We start from the raw sequence: 18,582 nt of genomic DNA, 5'->3' as shown, positions 1-18,582 counted from the left end.
AAATGATTGCATAATGATTCAAGGCTAAACCTCCATTAGAGGGGTTGATGAAGCCTTGATGAAAACTTAGTGGTTAGTATGGAATTGGTTGTAGAATCTATTCCACTCTAGAAGGTCGTGTTTAAGCCATGAGAATGGGTGGGCGACCTCACATGCTAGTTAGTATGTGGTAGGAATGCCATGAACACTAGGGATTAGAACTTCGAAATTCTCGCCGTAGTAATTGAGAATTGAGATACAACATTCTACGCTTAGGTCATTAAGTTGGATTCGAGGTGGATTCAATTCCCCCTATAATTTCTTTATCTAGATTCAAACAATCAGTATTTCCGTAGCTTTCGTAGATTAACTTTAGTTTATATTTTATCTTGTTATTTCTTATATCTTGTTATTTAAATTAACGCGTCTTGTTAGCATAACATTTCGTAAAGCTCTCATTGACTTAAGACTAATTTCTTAGACTTAGAAAACAATCCATGCTAGGGAACTAGGAGTGGAACGAACTTCCTACTCCACTTAGTGCAATTCGCATCGAGAGTAGAAGCTTTGATAAAGATAGGATAAAACGATTAGTTTTAGTTTACTTACGGATTGAATTCATCGTTCATTTCGTAGGTAAACTATACATTTTACAGTTATCAAATGGCGCCGCTGCCATCTTAGTTGCACTTTAGCATTGTTTTCTTAATAGAATTAGTCATTTTTAAGTCCCATTTCACCCACCCACCCTTGTTTGATTCATACTGTGGTTGTCCATTTCAAAGTTGAAAAATTCCGGGTAAAAATTACACCGAGCGACCCGCCCCATGTGGAGCTGACCAGCTTAAAAACTCTTGTAATTTGAAAATTACTTTCGGGCCTTGGCGAAGCGCCGTGTTAAATTTTTCGGATTTCGACAGTTTTGATTCGAACTTTGATCTTTCATATTTTTCAGTGTTCTAACCTGCTATATACACTGAACAAGCGTAAACAAGACGCAATTCATAAAGCGAAGCAAGGACCAATCAGTATTCCTTTCTTCCACACCTCGCATCTCCGGTTAGAGGTTTCTACTAGTATATCGAATTTTTTGGAGTGTTGCATGTTTAGTTAAGTTCGACTTAGTCTTGCATGAGATTAAGGTCCGGCCGAACAAAACACCGAGCGTAAATACACAACAACATCAACAATCAAATCTATCTAGTATACCACCCACTACACCTCTAACTACTATTTCACACACACCACCGATATAATGGGGAAGAAAAGAGACTCCTCTCTCGGACTTCTACAAAGCCTTGAGCGATAGCCCCAAATCTTGCATCGTTCTAGCGGACCAGTGGGGATTTCAGAATCCCTCCAAATATTTTTAATTTGTTACCCGTTTTTCATGGTTTAGACCATGAAAAACCTTATCGGCTACATCGTAGGATTGAACAAGTCCTAACAACATTCCACCATCCTACGGTTGGTAAGGAACAAATTAAATTAAGGGTATTCCCTTTCACCTTAGCCGATAAAGGCGTCTTGGTTAACTGCCCCAAAAGCGCTAATTCTCGTGGACTCGTGGGCTAAACTTGTTCATTTGTTTATGGAACATTTTTACCCACCCCTAAAAAGACGGATGAGATGCTTTCCAAGATTCATTTCTTTCGACAAAATCCTCATGAATCATTTTCAGAGGCTTGGAATCGTTTCACCGATCTGCTTATAGAGTGTCCACATCATAACTTAGCGAAAGACACGTTAGTTCGTGCCTTTTTCAAAGGACTTCTACACCACCACAAAGAAGTCCTTGACATAATGAATGGGGGTAGTTTCTTAAGCAAAAGAGCCTCGGAGGCTTATAAATTTTTAGAGGACCAGAGTAAGCGTAATAATAATTGGGGGTAGTGGACGATTACTCGCTCCGCTAGTTCTTCTTCTTCACGATTAAAGGCTACGGTATGTTTGAGGTTAAATCAGATCCTGAGCTTAAAACTCTAATTGAATCCCTCACAAAAAAAGTAGAGGCCATTTCTGTAAAACAAAAGCCAATTCCCGTCATTAATTTTAATTCAAACCCATGTAGTTTCTGTTGGAGTCCCGAGCATCCCGACTCCCCATCCCCTATAGCCTATGAACGGGCTTGTTCCATTAATAGTGAACCTAACGCCCTTGGAGACAAAATCCCAACTCGGTTGGAGAAATAACCAACAAGTCACACCTCAAGGGTACAATAATCAATATGTTAGGCTCCACGCACGGCTTTAACCAAGCTCCACCACGACAAGGGACAGTGGTCGGGGTAATTTTAATAATTATAACAACCAAGTGCAACCTCGACAAGGTCAAGCACAAGGTCAAGGTAATTATAATAATTATAATGCTAATAGAGGTATCGTCCGGTCAATAATAATTATCAAAATCCACCCATAAATAATTCACGTGAAATAGTTCCATCCACACCACCCGTGACTACTACACCCACACAACCGGATCGCCTTTTGACACCTTCATACAAGTGAGCCAAAAATTTTCCAAACCATGGCTCAATCTAACCAACGGCTTCTACAATCCGTTAATAATTTAACCCAACGGTTGGCTCAAGATAAAGCCCAAACCAAAGGTGTGTTGCCAGGTCACGCAATACCTAATCCTAAAACAACAAACACGACCTTTGAGGTAACCGATAATACTAGTAATGAATATGAAAATGTAGGTGAGATAAATGCCATCACCACTCTCCGCTCGGAAGAGTGGTTGATAACAAGGTAACTATGCCTATAGTTACCCCGATAACCCTACACCTACTATTTTACTAGATACCAAAAAATAGAAACCGAAGAGCCTACCACCGTAGAGGTACCCGATTCACAACACAACCTAAGAAACAGAAAGCCACGGTTAAACATCCAGGTGATACCATTGTTAAATATAGACGAAACCACCGTTTCCACAAAAATTAGCCATGTTAACTAGGGATACAAATTACGAGGAGATTAGGGACGTTTTCAAGAATCTAACTATAAACCTTCCCTTCCTCGAAGCTATTAAAAAGCTACCACATCATGCTAAGTTTCTTAAGGAATTGCGGTACTACTACTAGGCGTAAGACAAATATACCAAAAGACGCTTTTTAACGAGAACAATTCCCAACCTTATCCGAACATAATGGAATTGTTAAGTACAAGGACCCGGTCGCCCTATCAGACAATGCACCTTAGGAGATTCCTATACGATTTAACGCGTTATTAGACACGGGGGCTAGTGTTAACTTACTCCCATTTTATTTGTATAGACAAATAGGTCTAGACAAGATGCAACCCACTAAAATGGCGTTGCAATTAGCTGATCGGGTCTATTAAGTATCCTAAGGGTGTAGTCGAAAAAATGTTTGGTAAAAGTTCAGGATTTCTACTATCCGGCTGATTTTGTAGTCCTCGATACAGAAGTCGCTAACGACTCTGTCCCGATCATTTTAGGGCGTCCTTTCCTGGCAACTGCCAATGCACTCATTAATTGCCGTGATGGTTCAATGTCCATGTCTTTTGGCCATCTTGCTGTTGAAGTCAATGTTTTTAAAACAAGGACACAGTTACCCGATTCGTCTATGGATGGAGAGGTTAGCATGATCGAAAGCGTTGCTCGAGATTATTTCAACAACACGTTCCTTGATAATAATATGCCCAAAATTCTTTCCTTTGGAAAGTCAGACTCCAACATCTTCATTCCTACACTAGTCGATACACATATTATTGATGAGGACGGGATAGATGACTTTCTCAAAGATGTAGAGGACTACTATAGTAATGTGGATATGACCAATCTAGATGAGGAATTCGATGAGTTTCTTCGAGTAGGTGACAATTCACCCTATCAAGAACTAACTTGCACAACATCCACCTCGACTCCCCTCCTTCCACCCTTTCAAAGGAATCTCGAGTTTGCACTTTCGATCCTTTTGTTTCTCCGTGCTTCATAATTTTTAAATCCTCCTAGCAAACAAATACTTGGAAGGACAAACTATTTGACACCTTCATTTTCAGAATTGAGGCAGTCCCTACACACACAATGAATGAGTTGGTGCTAAAACCACATCCTCATCATTATGCAGTGTCGTCTTTCTACAACTTATCCATATCCACCATATTCTCCACAACCATTCACTTTTCCACACTTATTTAATAGAACACCCACTCATTCAAAAATGAAAAAGAAGCTGCATGCTAGGTTAAGTAAGAGGGTTATCCGACTTCGTTTTCATTCCACTAGGCTGCGTCGTAGGAAATCTTGGTGCTTGATTGTGTTTGGATATATTTTCTGTGATATTTATTTATGGAATGATCCACAACTGTTTCGGTTGTTGATATATGATCAACTGCATGTTCATACATATGTTTTGGATGAAGTCTCGAGTATCTGACTATAAACGACTCAATTTCTGTGTTTGGTGCACTTTCTTTCACTTTAATATATTGGTGAGTGCACCATTAAGGTAACCGGGCCCTCCCTATGGAGTGTCTGGCTGTAAGTACCGGATCCTAAGTCCACGGTTCACATAGTTCACGTTTTCCACTCTTGCATGTTTTTCTCGGATTTTTGAGTCATGTTTCTCTATGGTGTGAATTATGTCCTTATTGCTTATTGTTTTTCCTTCTAAAAATAAAATAAAAAATAAATAAAATAAAAAATAAAAAATAAAAATAAACATAGTAATCTAGGAAGTCTCGGGAATCTGACTTTAAAAGACCCATTGCTAAAACAAATTTTCTAAGCCTTTGTTAAAAAAATTTGTTTGGGGTGGGGTGTTCGTGGTTCCCGCATACTAAAATGTTTTATGTCCCATTAGAGTTGCTTAGGCCATTTTATTGTATTACGATTCGGATTGACATAATCTATTAATTTAGAGTTCATTAGATTCAAGATAACTTACATCATGCACGCACTTCGAGGCATTTTCCACTATCTCGTATGTCATCTGAAGTCAGAAGAGAGTGTTTTATGGATCATTGGATAGGAAATTCTCTCCTGATCATTTCCATATCTCATTCGCAAAAAATCGGACCCGGTAACGGCGGCAATTTTGATTTGAAGTTCGCGAAAAAAATCGAAAAAAAAAAAAATCAAAATTTCGATTTTGGGCTTGGGCTAACCAACCCCAGGCATTGCAGCGCCAAGACCTACCTCCACCACGATTAACGTTTCTTCTTCCTCCATTCCGCCATTAACGCCAAAGCTTAAACCAAAACCTAAAACAAAATAAAAATTAAAAAGAAAATACAATAAACCCACGCCCAAAATCAAATCCCAACCCAAATCGACTCCAAACTCCACCCACCACAAACACCACCAATTCAAACCACCAAAAACCACCGAAAAATTCGAAATTCAAAACTGCCGCGCCACCACTCCACCACCACCACTGTTGCTTCAACCGGCCTATTAAAATCCCACCACCACATCACATTTCAACCCTCACTCCATTCCAAACACTAGATGGCTTAACAACGCCGAATTTCACGGAGCCGGTACATCGCCGACCACTTCGCGCCGTTTTTACGGTGACGAAATGGCTAGTAGAGACTGGAGTAGTTTATGGTACTTTCGACGAAGCCTTCTACCACGAAGACTTGGTCCGACGGTTCTACAACACCGGGGAGTTGGAGGGAGTAGGATTTTGTGTTGGTAAGGAAGAAGAGGAAGGAGTTGACTACGGATCGTTGGTCGAGATTCTAGGCATTCCGCCTAGAATCCATCCGATGCCACTTTACAGAGCCCCGGTTTGACGGGTAGAGCCTTTGATGGGCGTGGATCGTCATCAATGGGAGCTACAATACAAACTCCCATTGTGTTCGCGGGACATCCCTCGGGACCAACAACCGCTCTATTTCGGTGGATCGGGTCGGAATGTCTTAGGGAAGGACAAGGTCGGGACATCGGCCCCGACCTGCCTCCACATCTTATGGGTACTCCAGAGCAAACGATTTCTGTATCTTGGAGTTTTTCTTTGAGCATGATTAGGGGGTCGGAAAGTCTTTGGCACCTCTTCCGTGTTAATTACCAAGATCATCTTTGAAGATGAAAGCAGCTCCGCCCGATAGGATTTACATTACCCCGCACCGTAACTTCGTGATCTATAGGAGAGTGTCCAACAAGTCTGGAAATTGCCCGAGGATAGGGAACGGGATGAGGTAGAGGGAGGAGGATGAGGATGATTCGGAGGAGGATGAGGAGGGCGTGACTTGCTTTGATACGGATGCCTTCCGGAGGTGTTGGTGGGATGCGTAACGCATGGTCAGTGCTTCATAGGGGCATCGTTCACTAAACACTATCTGTGAGACCTCCGGACTCGACAGGCGACTATTCATCACAACCGAGATCCGCACCCGCAGAGAGGATGAGAGATGGGAACAGGCGAGGGGGCTGAGATGGAAGCCCCCGGTTTAGAGTGGATATGCTTGCACGCTTCCCACCTCATATAGACTCGCCTCGAGGACTCACCACGAGGCATGGCGCCGTCGACGAAGGGCGATCACTGCTGGACAACCGGGGAGCCCGGGAGCCACCACTAGAGAGTGTGCCCGCCGCCACCCGATGGCGAGGTTTTAGAGAGTGTGAGGATTGATAGTGGTTGTTGTTTTATTTATTTTTGTTGTTTTATTGTAATGTAACTTTTATTTTCGTAATTTGAATTTTGTAGTGAAAGGTACTCCGAATGAAAATTTTAATATAAGGGGTTATTTTCAGTATGTGTGGTTGTTTCATATTGATCCCACATTCCCAACTTGTTTGGGGGTGGTTTTATCAATTCAAGCTTTATTTTTATATAACCCTAGTGTTAGAATATATTGCGGAGTAAGGTGAAATTATGGCCGTTTAGGCATATCTATGATTGAGAATCATTGTAGGATGAAATCTAGATTAAATAGGTACATTCAATCATAAAATCAACCTACAAGATACTGGGTTTGAATTAGAATCAAGAAAATGAGTTGTTTCCGTTTTCGGGTTTGGAAATTTTAGGATTTCCGGAAACTGCCGTAAATACTTTTTGGCAACTTCCCGATCTATTTTAGCAACTTAAAACCTATATAAACTTCATACATTCTACACTCACAACTCACACTACATCTAACTTCCATCACGCGCCCTTCACCCCGCGATTCCCCGTTCGCGTCTCCATTTTCGCAAAATGCAGCTTCGGGGCGCCGCTTCGGAGAGGCCTTCGCCTACACGCCTCGACAGAAAATTTTGCTCGAAGCGCCCGCGCCAAGTCAAAGCGACTTCGGCCAAACACTGGAATTCCAAAATACAAAGAGCGACTTCGCTTCTAGTTGAAGCGCGTTAAGCGCCCGACTTTCGTGGACCAGAAAAATTCCAGTTTTCCGCGAAGTTGTGCCCGTTGTTTTGCACCGCTGTTCCAGAACGTAGTTTTGAGATGACATCTCCTATAATAATACCGAACAGTCTTCGAAGATTTGTTCCAAAGCACTACTTACGGTGCTTGGTTTGCGAGGTGATCACACACGTTGGTTGGGAACCTCTTATGGTAAGACCGGCTGAACTTTATTCTCCAAAGACTTGCATCTTATTTTTATAATAACTGCATTTTCTTTGAGAGACCGGATGGAGAACAAGTGTTCTCCATCAACATTGACGATGAACCAATGGAAATTACCGTGTTCTTGCTAGCATTTGTTCTTGGACTTGCTATGCCCCGCTGAGATACAAGACCCATGGTGCTATTGGGTCGATAATATGCATGTCTACACTTATGAGTTTTGCACGAGGCTTATGGGGCAGGCATTTTCCGTATTGAGGACAAAGGGGACTATAACGTTGCCCTTGGTAGCCCGTCCATGAACATAGGAACTGTTATGTTTTGGATTATGCTAAACATTTGAGGGAATGGCGTTTTCCGTGAATGACGCCACTTGCAGCGTTTTCCTTGCTTTAGCCACGGGGCCGGTTCTATGACCTTCCTTAACTTTGATGTCTAGTTTAGCACGAGCCCATACCATGAGGCATAAGTACCTTCTTATGCCCGTTCTAATTTCACGATTATGCTATGTTTCTTTCCTGTTTTTTGTACACGTTTCACGGATTGGATTAGGGTAGACACGGTGCGACCCACCAATAGTATTATTCGATCTTTCCATGCAATGACTTGGCAAGGGTGGCGGATACAACCTCACCAGGTTGCACCCTACACCCCATCAGACCAAGTCGCACTTAATAGGTTAGCAACCATAGATGATAAATGGCGTGAAGCCTGGCAAATTATCATAGCATGGCAGGACGCGAAGGAGCCTCACTTCTTTATAGAAGTAGAGGATGACGAAGATGACGAATAACAAAGGGAGTGCAGGTAAGTTTTAGTTTCGCTAGTGTGCGCTTATGTCCCAAAGAATTTAATTCTGTTAACCCCATAATGGGTGGAACTCTTATAGAGTTGTGTCAGTTTTTATTTCCTATATTAGTACGTTCTAACCTTGTTTTGCAGATGTTTCTGAATTTCACGCGTTTCCATGGTATTTTTCCTACCCTCTTTATTTAAATGCTTTGAGGACAAAGCATGCTTCTTGTTTTGGGGGGGCATAGAAACACGGTAATTAAGACATCCGCTAGGATATAAATATGTATAATATGCATTTGTTTTCTAGTTAAAATTTCAAAAATTCAAAAATATAAATAAATAAGTTATGCTATACACTTAGGAATATTGGTATTGTTTCTTTCTCCATGCTCTTAAAAATCTAGAAGTTTCAACGAGTTTGCATCGTAATAATTGTTAGAAACTTAGGTTAATATATAGGTAATAATCTTTACATCTATCTATAAATATATTACATGAGTATCTATGATTGTTAGCGAGAAGTTTTTGAAATCTAGGCTAGAGTACTTATTCTACAAATCCTGTGAGAATATAGCCTAAAGCCTTATATGAGCGAAACATTTGAGAAATGACACAAGGGAGAAGTAAAATCCGGATAGAGAAATCACACGTCCACTTGCTTGATCACTAAACCATATCCTAAGCGAGAATTTAGGCCCTTTTTGGATCGATATAGCTAGAAATTCTGACCTAAGTATATTTTTCGCTAGTCGCCCCACTGAGCCTTTCATTAGCCCTTCCATAAACCACAATTCTTTACCCTGTTACAAAAACAAAACAAAATAAAAAAAAATAAACCTACCCAATTTAGAATAAGTCTGAGAATAAAATGATGAAGAAAGAAGAAGAGAAAAACCTGTGTAAACAAAAATTTAGTTAGTTGCTTCAGAAAATAAAGAAAAGAAGTTTCCATCCAAAGAAAAGAAAAATAAAAATAGAAATAAAATAAAAACTCCAAAAATAGAATAAAAGGGAGTCAAAAGCCAAAGAAAAGAAAAAGAAAAATATGGCTAAGGATGGAAACAAAGTGTAGAAAAAAAAAGTAAATAACAAGGTTTCTCTAGTTACGTAATATGAAGACTCTATTATCTCAGACTTGTCCTTTTGAATATCCATTTCCTTCCTTCTTAAACCATCTCCTAATCCCCGTAACACCTAATAAAGACCTCTATCTCAATTAGGAATAGGTTAGTATGATAGTAAGTGGCGGATGTGTTTGATCGACTCGCTTCTGTGTGTCATTGAGATTGTAAGGTAAAGTGTGCCCACTTGTGACACCTTTGGAGTAATAAACTTGAGTGGAAAAATCAGAGTGTTGTTTCTTGACTATTATTGTGAGAACCTACTTAAGGACGCTATTCCGAGTTCTCAGAAACAAACCTGCTAAACATTTTATAGTACTACTCATTGTGTATATGTTTATTGTAGATGATAGATTATTATGCATATATTAACTTAGGTTTCTGACTTGGTTATTCTTATTCAATTGCTAGAGAGATGTATAGATAGTTGAGCATGAATAAGGAAACAATAGTTTTATTTTCTTAGTCGTTGTAGTATAGATGAAGTTTTTGTGAGTACCTTCATTGCAAAACTCTCACGAGGCTATAACTCGTCCACTAGGAATTCCTAGTGGTTTAAGGCCTTGTTGCATATGGTCAATGCAATCGCGACTCAAATAAACGAGAGTAGTTAGAACTCCATTTTGGTCACTTATTCTAATTTCTCATCTTTGCTTGAGGACAAGCAAAATGTTTGTTTGGGGTGGTTTGATAAGAGCCCAAAACTGTAGTTTTAACCCCTTAATAATCATCTTGTTAGACCAATTATGTGAATAATAAGTAAGAGTTAATATCGATTACGTGTTTTATGCATTTCGGGCTTCAAAGTCCATTATGTGCATAAATGTGCCACTTTAGCGAGATATAGGAGCAAAAGTCAGCAGAACTTCCGAATGCCATATCTTTGGACTCAGACCTCGGAATTGGGCCTACCTTATGTCAAAACAACCGGCTCGAAAAGCTCTTTGCAATGGTCCAAACCTTGACCCAATCAGAGGAGCAAAAGTGAACGAAAAGTCTGTTGAAGCCGTATCTAGCTGAAGAGGCCTTTTTGGACTGAAAGAATTGGGTTTTGGGCCTGATTCTCTGGCCCAAAATATGGCTCCAAGCCCATGCACGATTTTTGGATCTGGATGTATAAAAACAAAAGCTTAGCTCTTTGTTAATGGTAGATTATTTAGTAGAGAATTAGGGTAGATAGCTTAGAATAGAAAGTAACTATTAAAATAGCTTCTAGATCTAGTTTTATTGAATTGTTTTAATTAAGTTTAGTTTCAAATCAAATTCTTGTCTTAGATTAAACTATTAGAATCATAGTTCTTCATTAGTATTAATAAATAAATAGCTATTAGTTAATTTCGATTTTTTGTCATTTCCATTTCTAGATCTAATTTCAATTCTTGTGTTTATTTCATTTTAGTCATTAAATTAGATTTCATTATTGTTTAATTAAGTAAATTTCAATGCTTTATATTATGTTTAGTTTTAATCTAAATGGAAATGATTGCATAATGATTCAAGGCTAAACCTCCATTAGAGGGGGTTGATGAAGCCTTGATGAAAACTTAGTGGTTAGTATAGAATTGGTTGTAGAATCTATTCCACTCTAGAAGGTCGTGTTTCGCCATGAGAATGGGTGGACGACCTCACATGCTAGTTAGTATGTGGTAGGAATGCCATGAACACTAGGGATTAGAACTCGAAATTCTCGCCGTAAGAACGTGAGAATTGAGATACAACATTCTACGCTAGGTCGTTAAGTTGGATTTGAGGTGGATTCAATTCCCCTCTAATTTCTTTATCTAGATTCAAACAATCGTATTTCTGTAGCTTTCGTAGATTAACTTTAGTTTATATTTTATCTTGTTATTTCTTATATCTTGTTATTTAAATTAACGCGTCTTGTTAGCATAACATTTCGTAAAGCTCTCATTGACTTAAGACTGATTTCTTAGACTTAGAAAACAATCCATGCTAGGGAACTAGGAGTGGAACGAACTTCCTACTCCACTTAGTGTAATTCGCATCGAGAGTAGAAGCTTTGATAAACATAGGATAAAAAGATTAGTTTTAGTTTACTTACGGATTGAATTCATCGTTCATTTCGTAGGTAAACTATACATTTTACAGTTATCACTTGTTGAGGTACATTCGTACGTCGTTTGGTGGTGCACATGTCTTTCAAAAACTTGGCATGCTTGGGCAAATGCTTTAGCGCATCTAGAAAAGGTAAGTTTATGGTCAAATTTTTGAAGGTTTCACGGATCTCATCAAAATGTTCGTCATGTTTGTTCTTTACCAAACGGGCAGGGAACGGAGCTTTTGGACGGAATTGCGTACAAGGATCAATGGTATCTTTTCCTAGGGACGTAGGTGTAGATTTTGATGGTACAACTTTGTCCGTTATAGGTTGCGAGGTAGGAGTTGGAAGGACGTTAGTCATGGCTTCCGTCGATTCCTCGTCTGGCATACGTATATTATTTTCGATGGTTCGGCCAGAACGAAGAGTGGTAATGGCATTTACCTCACCCTGGCTTGGATTACTAGGTCCTGGTGCATTGTTGAGTTCAAAGGCAGTGTTTGTAGGCTTAGGGTTTGGAACTGCTTGGCCAGGGAACACGCCCTTTTGACTTCTATCCTGAGCTAACAGCTAAAGAGACTGTTGGATAGAAGCTAGGATTTGATTATGTTGATTCATGTATGTCAGGAAAGTTTCAGCCGTTTTATCAGCTGTGGATTGTACCAAGGGAGCAGCAGGAACTAGTTCACGGTTATTATTCACGGGTTGATTTTGGTAGCCATATCCTTGGTTAGCGGGAACAAGGTTGCGGTTGTTTTGGTATCCCATATTTGCGTTGTTGGGAAAATTACTTTGCCCTTGCTAAAATTGTGGAGGATTTCTTTGACTATAGGAATTGTAGTTCGCGGGTGGTCGTACAGGAACGTTGTTGCCACCTGAAGGAGCTTGTTGTTGGACAGGGGGTGCCCAAGCTAAATTCGGATGTTGTCGCCAAGGTGCATTAGGGACGTTGAAAGCACAAGCCTCTTCAGAAGGTTGGGGAGGACACTCGTATACCAAAGGACAATAAGAATCGGCATGCTCAGGACTTAAACAAAGAGGGCATGGGGAAGCGTTGGCAGCCATGACCTATTTGGGTTTTTGTTCATTTACTTGTACCGAAAGAGCATCAACCTTTTTGTTTAGGGACTCGATTAAAGTTTTTAATTCCAGATCTGGTTTGACCTCAAACATAGACGTAACTTTGGTAGGAGTATCTTTAGAAGATCTAGAAGAATCAGTGTTTCCCCAATGGGTGCTTCGTGAGGCCTGTTTCTCAAGAAAAGTGTATGCTTCAGTAGCGCCCTTGTCCATGAAACAACCGCCGTTCATGATATCTAATGTTTCCTTTTGATGGTCAGAGAGACCATTAAAGAATGAACGGACTAATACAGCGGTGTCGAAGTTGATGATGGGGACATTCGAGAAGTAGATTAGTAAATCTACTCCACGCTTTCGAAAAGGATTCCTGGGGGTGCTGGCGAAAGAATTGAATCTTTTGAAGCATTTCTGTAGTTTTCTTCTGAGTATAGAATTTTATCATGAATGCTTGAACAAGTTTGGCCCATGTGTCAATGGATTGCGGCGCTTGTCCGGCGAGCCAAACGGAAGCTTTATCAGCTAAGGTGAAGGGAAACAACCTAAGCAAGACTTGTTCGTTGGTAACGGTCGGATGGCGGAAAGTGGTGACTACTTGTTGCATTCGACGAAGATGATTGTACGGTTTTTCATGGTCTAAACCATGGTAAACGGGTAACAAACCGAAAATGTTTGGCGGAATACGAAAATCACCTACAATCGTCATCGAGTTTAATGCAGGAAGTAGGTCCTTCCTGTAGGGCAGTATAGAAATCCGAAAGGGGTTTCTCGACTGTGAGATTTTCTTCAGCCATAATTAAAGGAGATAATGGAAATAGAGATGTTTGACGAGGTTGATTTACGGAGGAGGAACTATGCCTAGGAGATAACATAAACAGTTGTTTCTTGTATTTTCGACGATGATATGTAAGTTCTAATTCCTTATGTTTACCAGACCGTAGTCTCATACAAATATGAATTTTAATTTAGTGCTCATAAGGAACGAATAATGACTGGAGGTTTTAGAAGTTAGGAAAGAGGGAGTTGAAGCACGTCTTCCTGAGCTGTTGCTAACTCGAGCAGGGAAGCTAAGATAACGTGTGAATATTCCAGCAGCCAGGTCACCTGAGAGAATTGAGGGAGGTTGTTCGTGCTAGCACGTTCCTTAATTAGGCAACCTCAATTTTTTTTTTCAAGTTTCCTAGGCACTGATGGAATAGGATGATTTATGATGGTGTATTATGCGGGGTGTTATTAAGATGATTTAGATGAAATTTTTAATTACTATGATTTTTTAATTTTTAATTTTTTAATTTTTTTTTTAATTTTTTAATTTTTTTTTTATTTTTTTATTTTAATATACGTAATTAGTGTATTATGGAGACGTGATTACGAAATATGCAATTAAAAATGATAGATGCCAAAATAGAAACTAACATATACTAGTTACGCAGAAAGTCTACCCATACAAATCTATATTACCTATACATGCAACTATGTGTAAGTTATACGTGAGCTAGGGGAATGTCGAGAACAAACTCATGCAATTGAATACCGCGTACGTGAATTGATGTAACATACACATACAAAAATATTCTAAGTAGGTGGTTTGACGCTACGCATATATCAAAATATATTCGAATCATATTAATTGTGTTACGTGAATATGTGATGACGAACCACCTTTACATGCACAGAGTTCTCATTCCAACATACAAATATACGAGGTAAAGCAGGTTATAGCAAATAATATCCTCGACAAAGTTTGAGGAGTTTAAGAGTTTGAAACCTGGCGCCCCGCGATTCCTCGTATAGCGGTCGACTACTCCCAAGCTTATGCTTACTAGAAAAAATAGGACCAAAGAGCCCAAAAGAGTATTGAAAAGGAAAGTGGTCTGTACCTGAAAACCGGAGTGTTAATACTCCAGGTTAGTTTCGCTTGCTTACTAATTCAGTCTCGTCCGAGACTCTTTTGTCTGTTTAGTACTTCAAATTCCTACGGAGTACTTAGACTGTGCTAATGAAAATAAACAAACTTGGCTCACAGTTATTTGTTAGTAGAAAAAATTACGGTAAAGAGTTAGTATTGTAACAGAAATGAAAATTAAAAAGATGATGAGATAAGGGAGGGGTTTTTATGGATGTATTCCAGTTATTATGTTAAGTCTAGAGTCCTTCGGCGTGCAGCGGCGCCATTTGATAGAACGCTCTTTACAAACGTTTGTTTATTGGTTTTCAGTTACTTATTTTCTTAAGTCCGAGGTCCACAGTTCGAAGTCCGAAGTCCACAGTCCAAAGTCCAAAGTCCAAATTCCAACGCGTCAGATAGTAAATGACGTTTTAGTCAAGTTACCTTACTCACGTGGGTTTGGTAGGATAGGTCGAGTAAGGGATCGTCCAAATCTTAGGGCTCGGATAGGTTCACAACTGGAAATTACAACTTTAAGTGAGTAGGATTTTTAGGTTTCTTTTTAGTTGGTTTTTAATTAAAATAACGGTAATGCAAATAAAATAAATTACTACGGCGATTATATATAGGTAAACAAAATGTAGAGAAACAGGGAGAGAGTTAATTATGCTCATGCAAGAATCATTTTTGAACAGTTTTTATTACTAAATCACTACATCTCTAATTCGTCTCGTTTCGGAGACGACGTCGAGTATTGATCCCTAGTGCATGCCCACATCTCTAGGTCGCATTTCACTAGCATAAGGAGTTTCGATAATACCTCATCTCTAGTATATTATTTCAGCTCCTGGCACAAGTTCACATCAGCTGGACGAATTGGAGAGTCAGTTCGACACCAGAGAAGTCGCGAGAGGCGTTTCGAGCATCAAGCACTAACTTTGTACGCCTCGATCATTTTGGGACCGGATGTTAATTCTATGCCTACTTCCTAAGTAGTGATTCTAGAATATTAACAAGTCAATCCGGATTTTCACACGAGCAGCATAACCCTCCCCCTGAGGGGGGGGGGGATTAGCTCATCATCATAGAAGGAATAATAAAACTTGTCAGATACATTAAGTAAATAAATGCGGGACAAAAATTAAACAAGAAAAAGAAATAAGCTGTTATTAAGGGTAAAATAACTTCGTATTAAGTCTTTGAAATAAAAATGGCGGAAGGTAATCAAGAAAGAAAACTAAACGCGTAGCTAAAGCATTAATATATCTTTGAAGAGGTAATAATGAAGGTGACCCCTCATATATATAGGGTGATGTCTCGTAAAGCCTTTAATTGGGTTTCGTCTGTTTGCTAATTTAGACATTCAAAACTTTGAATAACAAAGTTTTGTCTCCATGTAAATCAATTTGATTCAAAGTTTTGTTATGAAACAAAACTTTCATTTAAGGTTTTTTTGTCCTTTTTGTGTTTTGGTTTTGTCTTTTTAGCCCAATTCAATTCAAACATTGAATTGGTACGTGTCTTTCCTCTTGCAAGGTGGCACCAAATTGAACCCATCACTTGCCACCTGCCTATGCTGACTCGTCATGCCTTTGGGCCCGCAGAGTGGGTCCACTTAGTGTGTGGGTGGCTATCCGATTTTGTCGCTTTTTTACGACTTTTTGTCCTTGCTTGTGAGAAGTTCGTCGCCCGGGTCGCTATGGCAGCTTCACTAGCCAACGTCGGCACCTAGATTTATCCGATTTGAGCTTCGGAAGTTTCCTGCTTCTTTATATGTGGGCCCGTTAAGACCGGTTACGTTCTTTTGGAAACTTCGCTCTAGTCGGGGCTTTGTTGGGCTTCACGGGGATTGAGTGGGAATTCCAAATATTCCCGTATTCCTGTACTTAGCAGCTTCACTAGCCAACGTCGACACCTAGATTTATCCGTTTTGAGCTTCGGAAGTTTGCTGCTTCTTCATATGTGGACCCGTTCCGCACTGGTTCTATTCTTTTGGAAACTTCGGCTTCATGGGGTTGAGTGGGAAACTCCAAATATTCCCGTATTCCTGTACTTCGATGCAGGTTTTATCACTATATTCATTTTAATTGCGGAAACCTGCAAAAGTACGAAAATATAATTATTACATGATTATTAAACACATAATCGACCAAAATGTTATGTCTCTCGGGGTTTAATATTACAGTTTTGGGTGCTTATCATCTAGTTAAGAAGAGAAGCCGTCAAAGAATTTTTTTGTCTAACTGTTCTTCTATTTGTGTTAATTGGATCATCCTCACCAACACTATTGGTCTTTGATCCACAAACTATATCACCAATATAGTAATTAAATGGAATGGCCTAGGGTGGTGCGTATTCACTTCTGCATGCTTTTACTTGTCTTGTGTTTGTGAGTCTTTTGAAGATGATATCAAGAGCGAGGAAGATTTGTATGACGGCAACCAACTTTGTCACCTTTCATTTTCGTGGAGTCGATTTTAGTCTAGGTTTCCCAAGATTTGATGAACTTTAAGATGAGAACACAATAGGCTTTTAGAGTTGACACTTGGCACTAAATATAGAAGATAGAATACAAATTGAATCTATTTTTAGTTTTTACTTCTCATATGAAGATATTTTTGTTGGAGTATGTAGACTAACACCCTCATCCCCCATTTTCATTAATGTCATCCACTATGAAACTTGGACATCCTTTAATCTCTTTAGGAATGGTGAATTTTGACAACTCTATTGAATGCAAAAACATAAAGACCAACAGGTACAATCTATATCTACTAACACTCCTTTTTAGACCAACATGTATGATAAGGAATTTGAAGGTCAGGAGATGCTTCATAATAGCACATTCTCTCTCCTTTATTCTTATACAGTAACTCTCACATGTTGTGTTTTAACTCATCCAGATGACAAATTTAGAACTGAAGGAGACGTACACACAAGATGAACTTGACGATGTTCGACTCGATATTATTCAGTTCATCCAGGAAAATGGGGTGTTTCAGCCGGAAGCGAATGAGGATGAGTTTTAGTTATGTTCGGACCCTTCCAGTTTAATTTATGAGTCTTACCTTTTTAATTTTTAAAAAGGAATTTGAAATTTGTTTTCTTAGTGCACTCAAAAAATTAATGGAAGTTTTTTTTATTATTATTATTATATTTTTTTGCAATGTTTGATAGTTTATTGTACATTTTGGAATTTGTTGGGAAGAAGGAAATGTTGTATGTAGGCAGGCTGTGTAAATTTTGTTATGCAGGTTCGGTTTTTAAGTGGAAGACTGTTACTAACATTATTATTAAATAAAATACATATATATATACCATGGTTTGGCATAAACCGTAGTGTTTAGTATAACTATATACCACGATATTATAACGCATACACTAATATAAACCACTGTTTCAATAGTTTATATGCCACGGTTTTGTTGACAATTATGGTATATAATGGGCATACAAACCACGGTGTTTTGAAAAACCATGGTATCCATTAAACATATATACCATAGTTTTGTTATTATCATATACCACACCACCTATTGTCATGGTTGCATAACAGTGGTAAATATATTTATACCACACTTAAAAACAGTGGTATAAGTGTGATTCTATAGTAGTGGTTGTTCATGGTAATCTATACTAACTAACATCTAGCATGTGAAACAATCAAATCCATTCTCATGGTGAACTAATCGTTTTCTAGAATGGAATGGAAATTACGACTAATCTACGCTAACACAAATCAAGCTTCATTAAGGCTTCTTCAACCCCCTCTAATGGAAGTTTAGCCTAGAATCATTATGCTTTCATTTCCAATCGAAATTAAACTAGACATCATATAAAGATTCTAACTTTACTAATTTAACTAATCAATAATTCAAATCTAAATTAAACAACTAAGAAATAAAATTGATTCTAATGAATTTAATAATTGAACTAGATTATGATTAACTAATTATGAAATAAAGACAACTAATTTAAGAATTTAACAATACTAAACTTAACAAGACTTTAATCAATAACTAAATTAGAATGAAATTGAATTCTTTATTATAAACTAATATTTTATTCTAAAATAACAATCTATTTGTTCTAATACTAAATAATTGAAAGGGAAAACTAG

General features: G+C 38.7%; 1 protein-coding gene across 1 annotated transcript in view; it reads left to right on the top strand.

Annotated features, from left to right (window-relative positions):
* Positions 1 to 17,499, top strand: part of LOC147503833 (condensin complex subunit 2-like) — a 33,041-nt gene extending 15,542 nt beyond the window's left edge. Inside the window, 1 exon segment of the mRNA XM_086604973.1 lies at positions 17,366 to 17,499. Coding sequence (XP_086461099.1) covers positions 17,366 to 17,406 — 41 coding nt within the window. The 3' untranslated portion in view covers positions 17,407 to 17,499.
* The last annotated feature ends 1,083 nt before the right edge of the window (positions 17,500 to 18,582 follow it).

The sequence above is a fragment of the Coptis chinensis genome, chromosome 4 (genome assembly GCF_015680905.1).
Source record: "Coptis chinensis isolate HL-2020 chromosome 4, ASM1568090v1, whole genome shotgun sequence".
Lineage (NCBI taxonomy): Eukaryota > Viridiplantae > Streptophyta > Magnoliopsida > Ranunculales > Ranunculaceae > Coptis > Coptis chinensis.
Note: the sequence above shows the minus strand (reverse complement) of the source record. Positions and strands in the feature narration are given on the sequence as shown.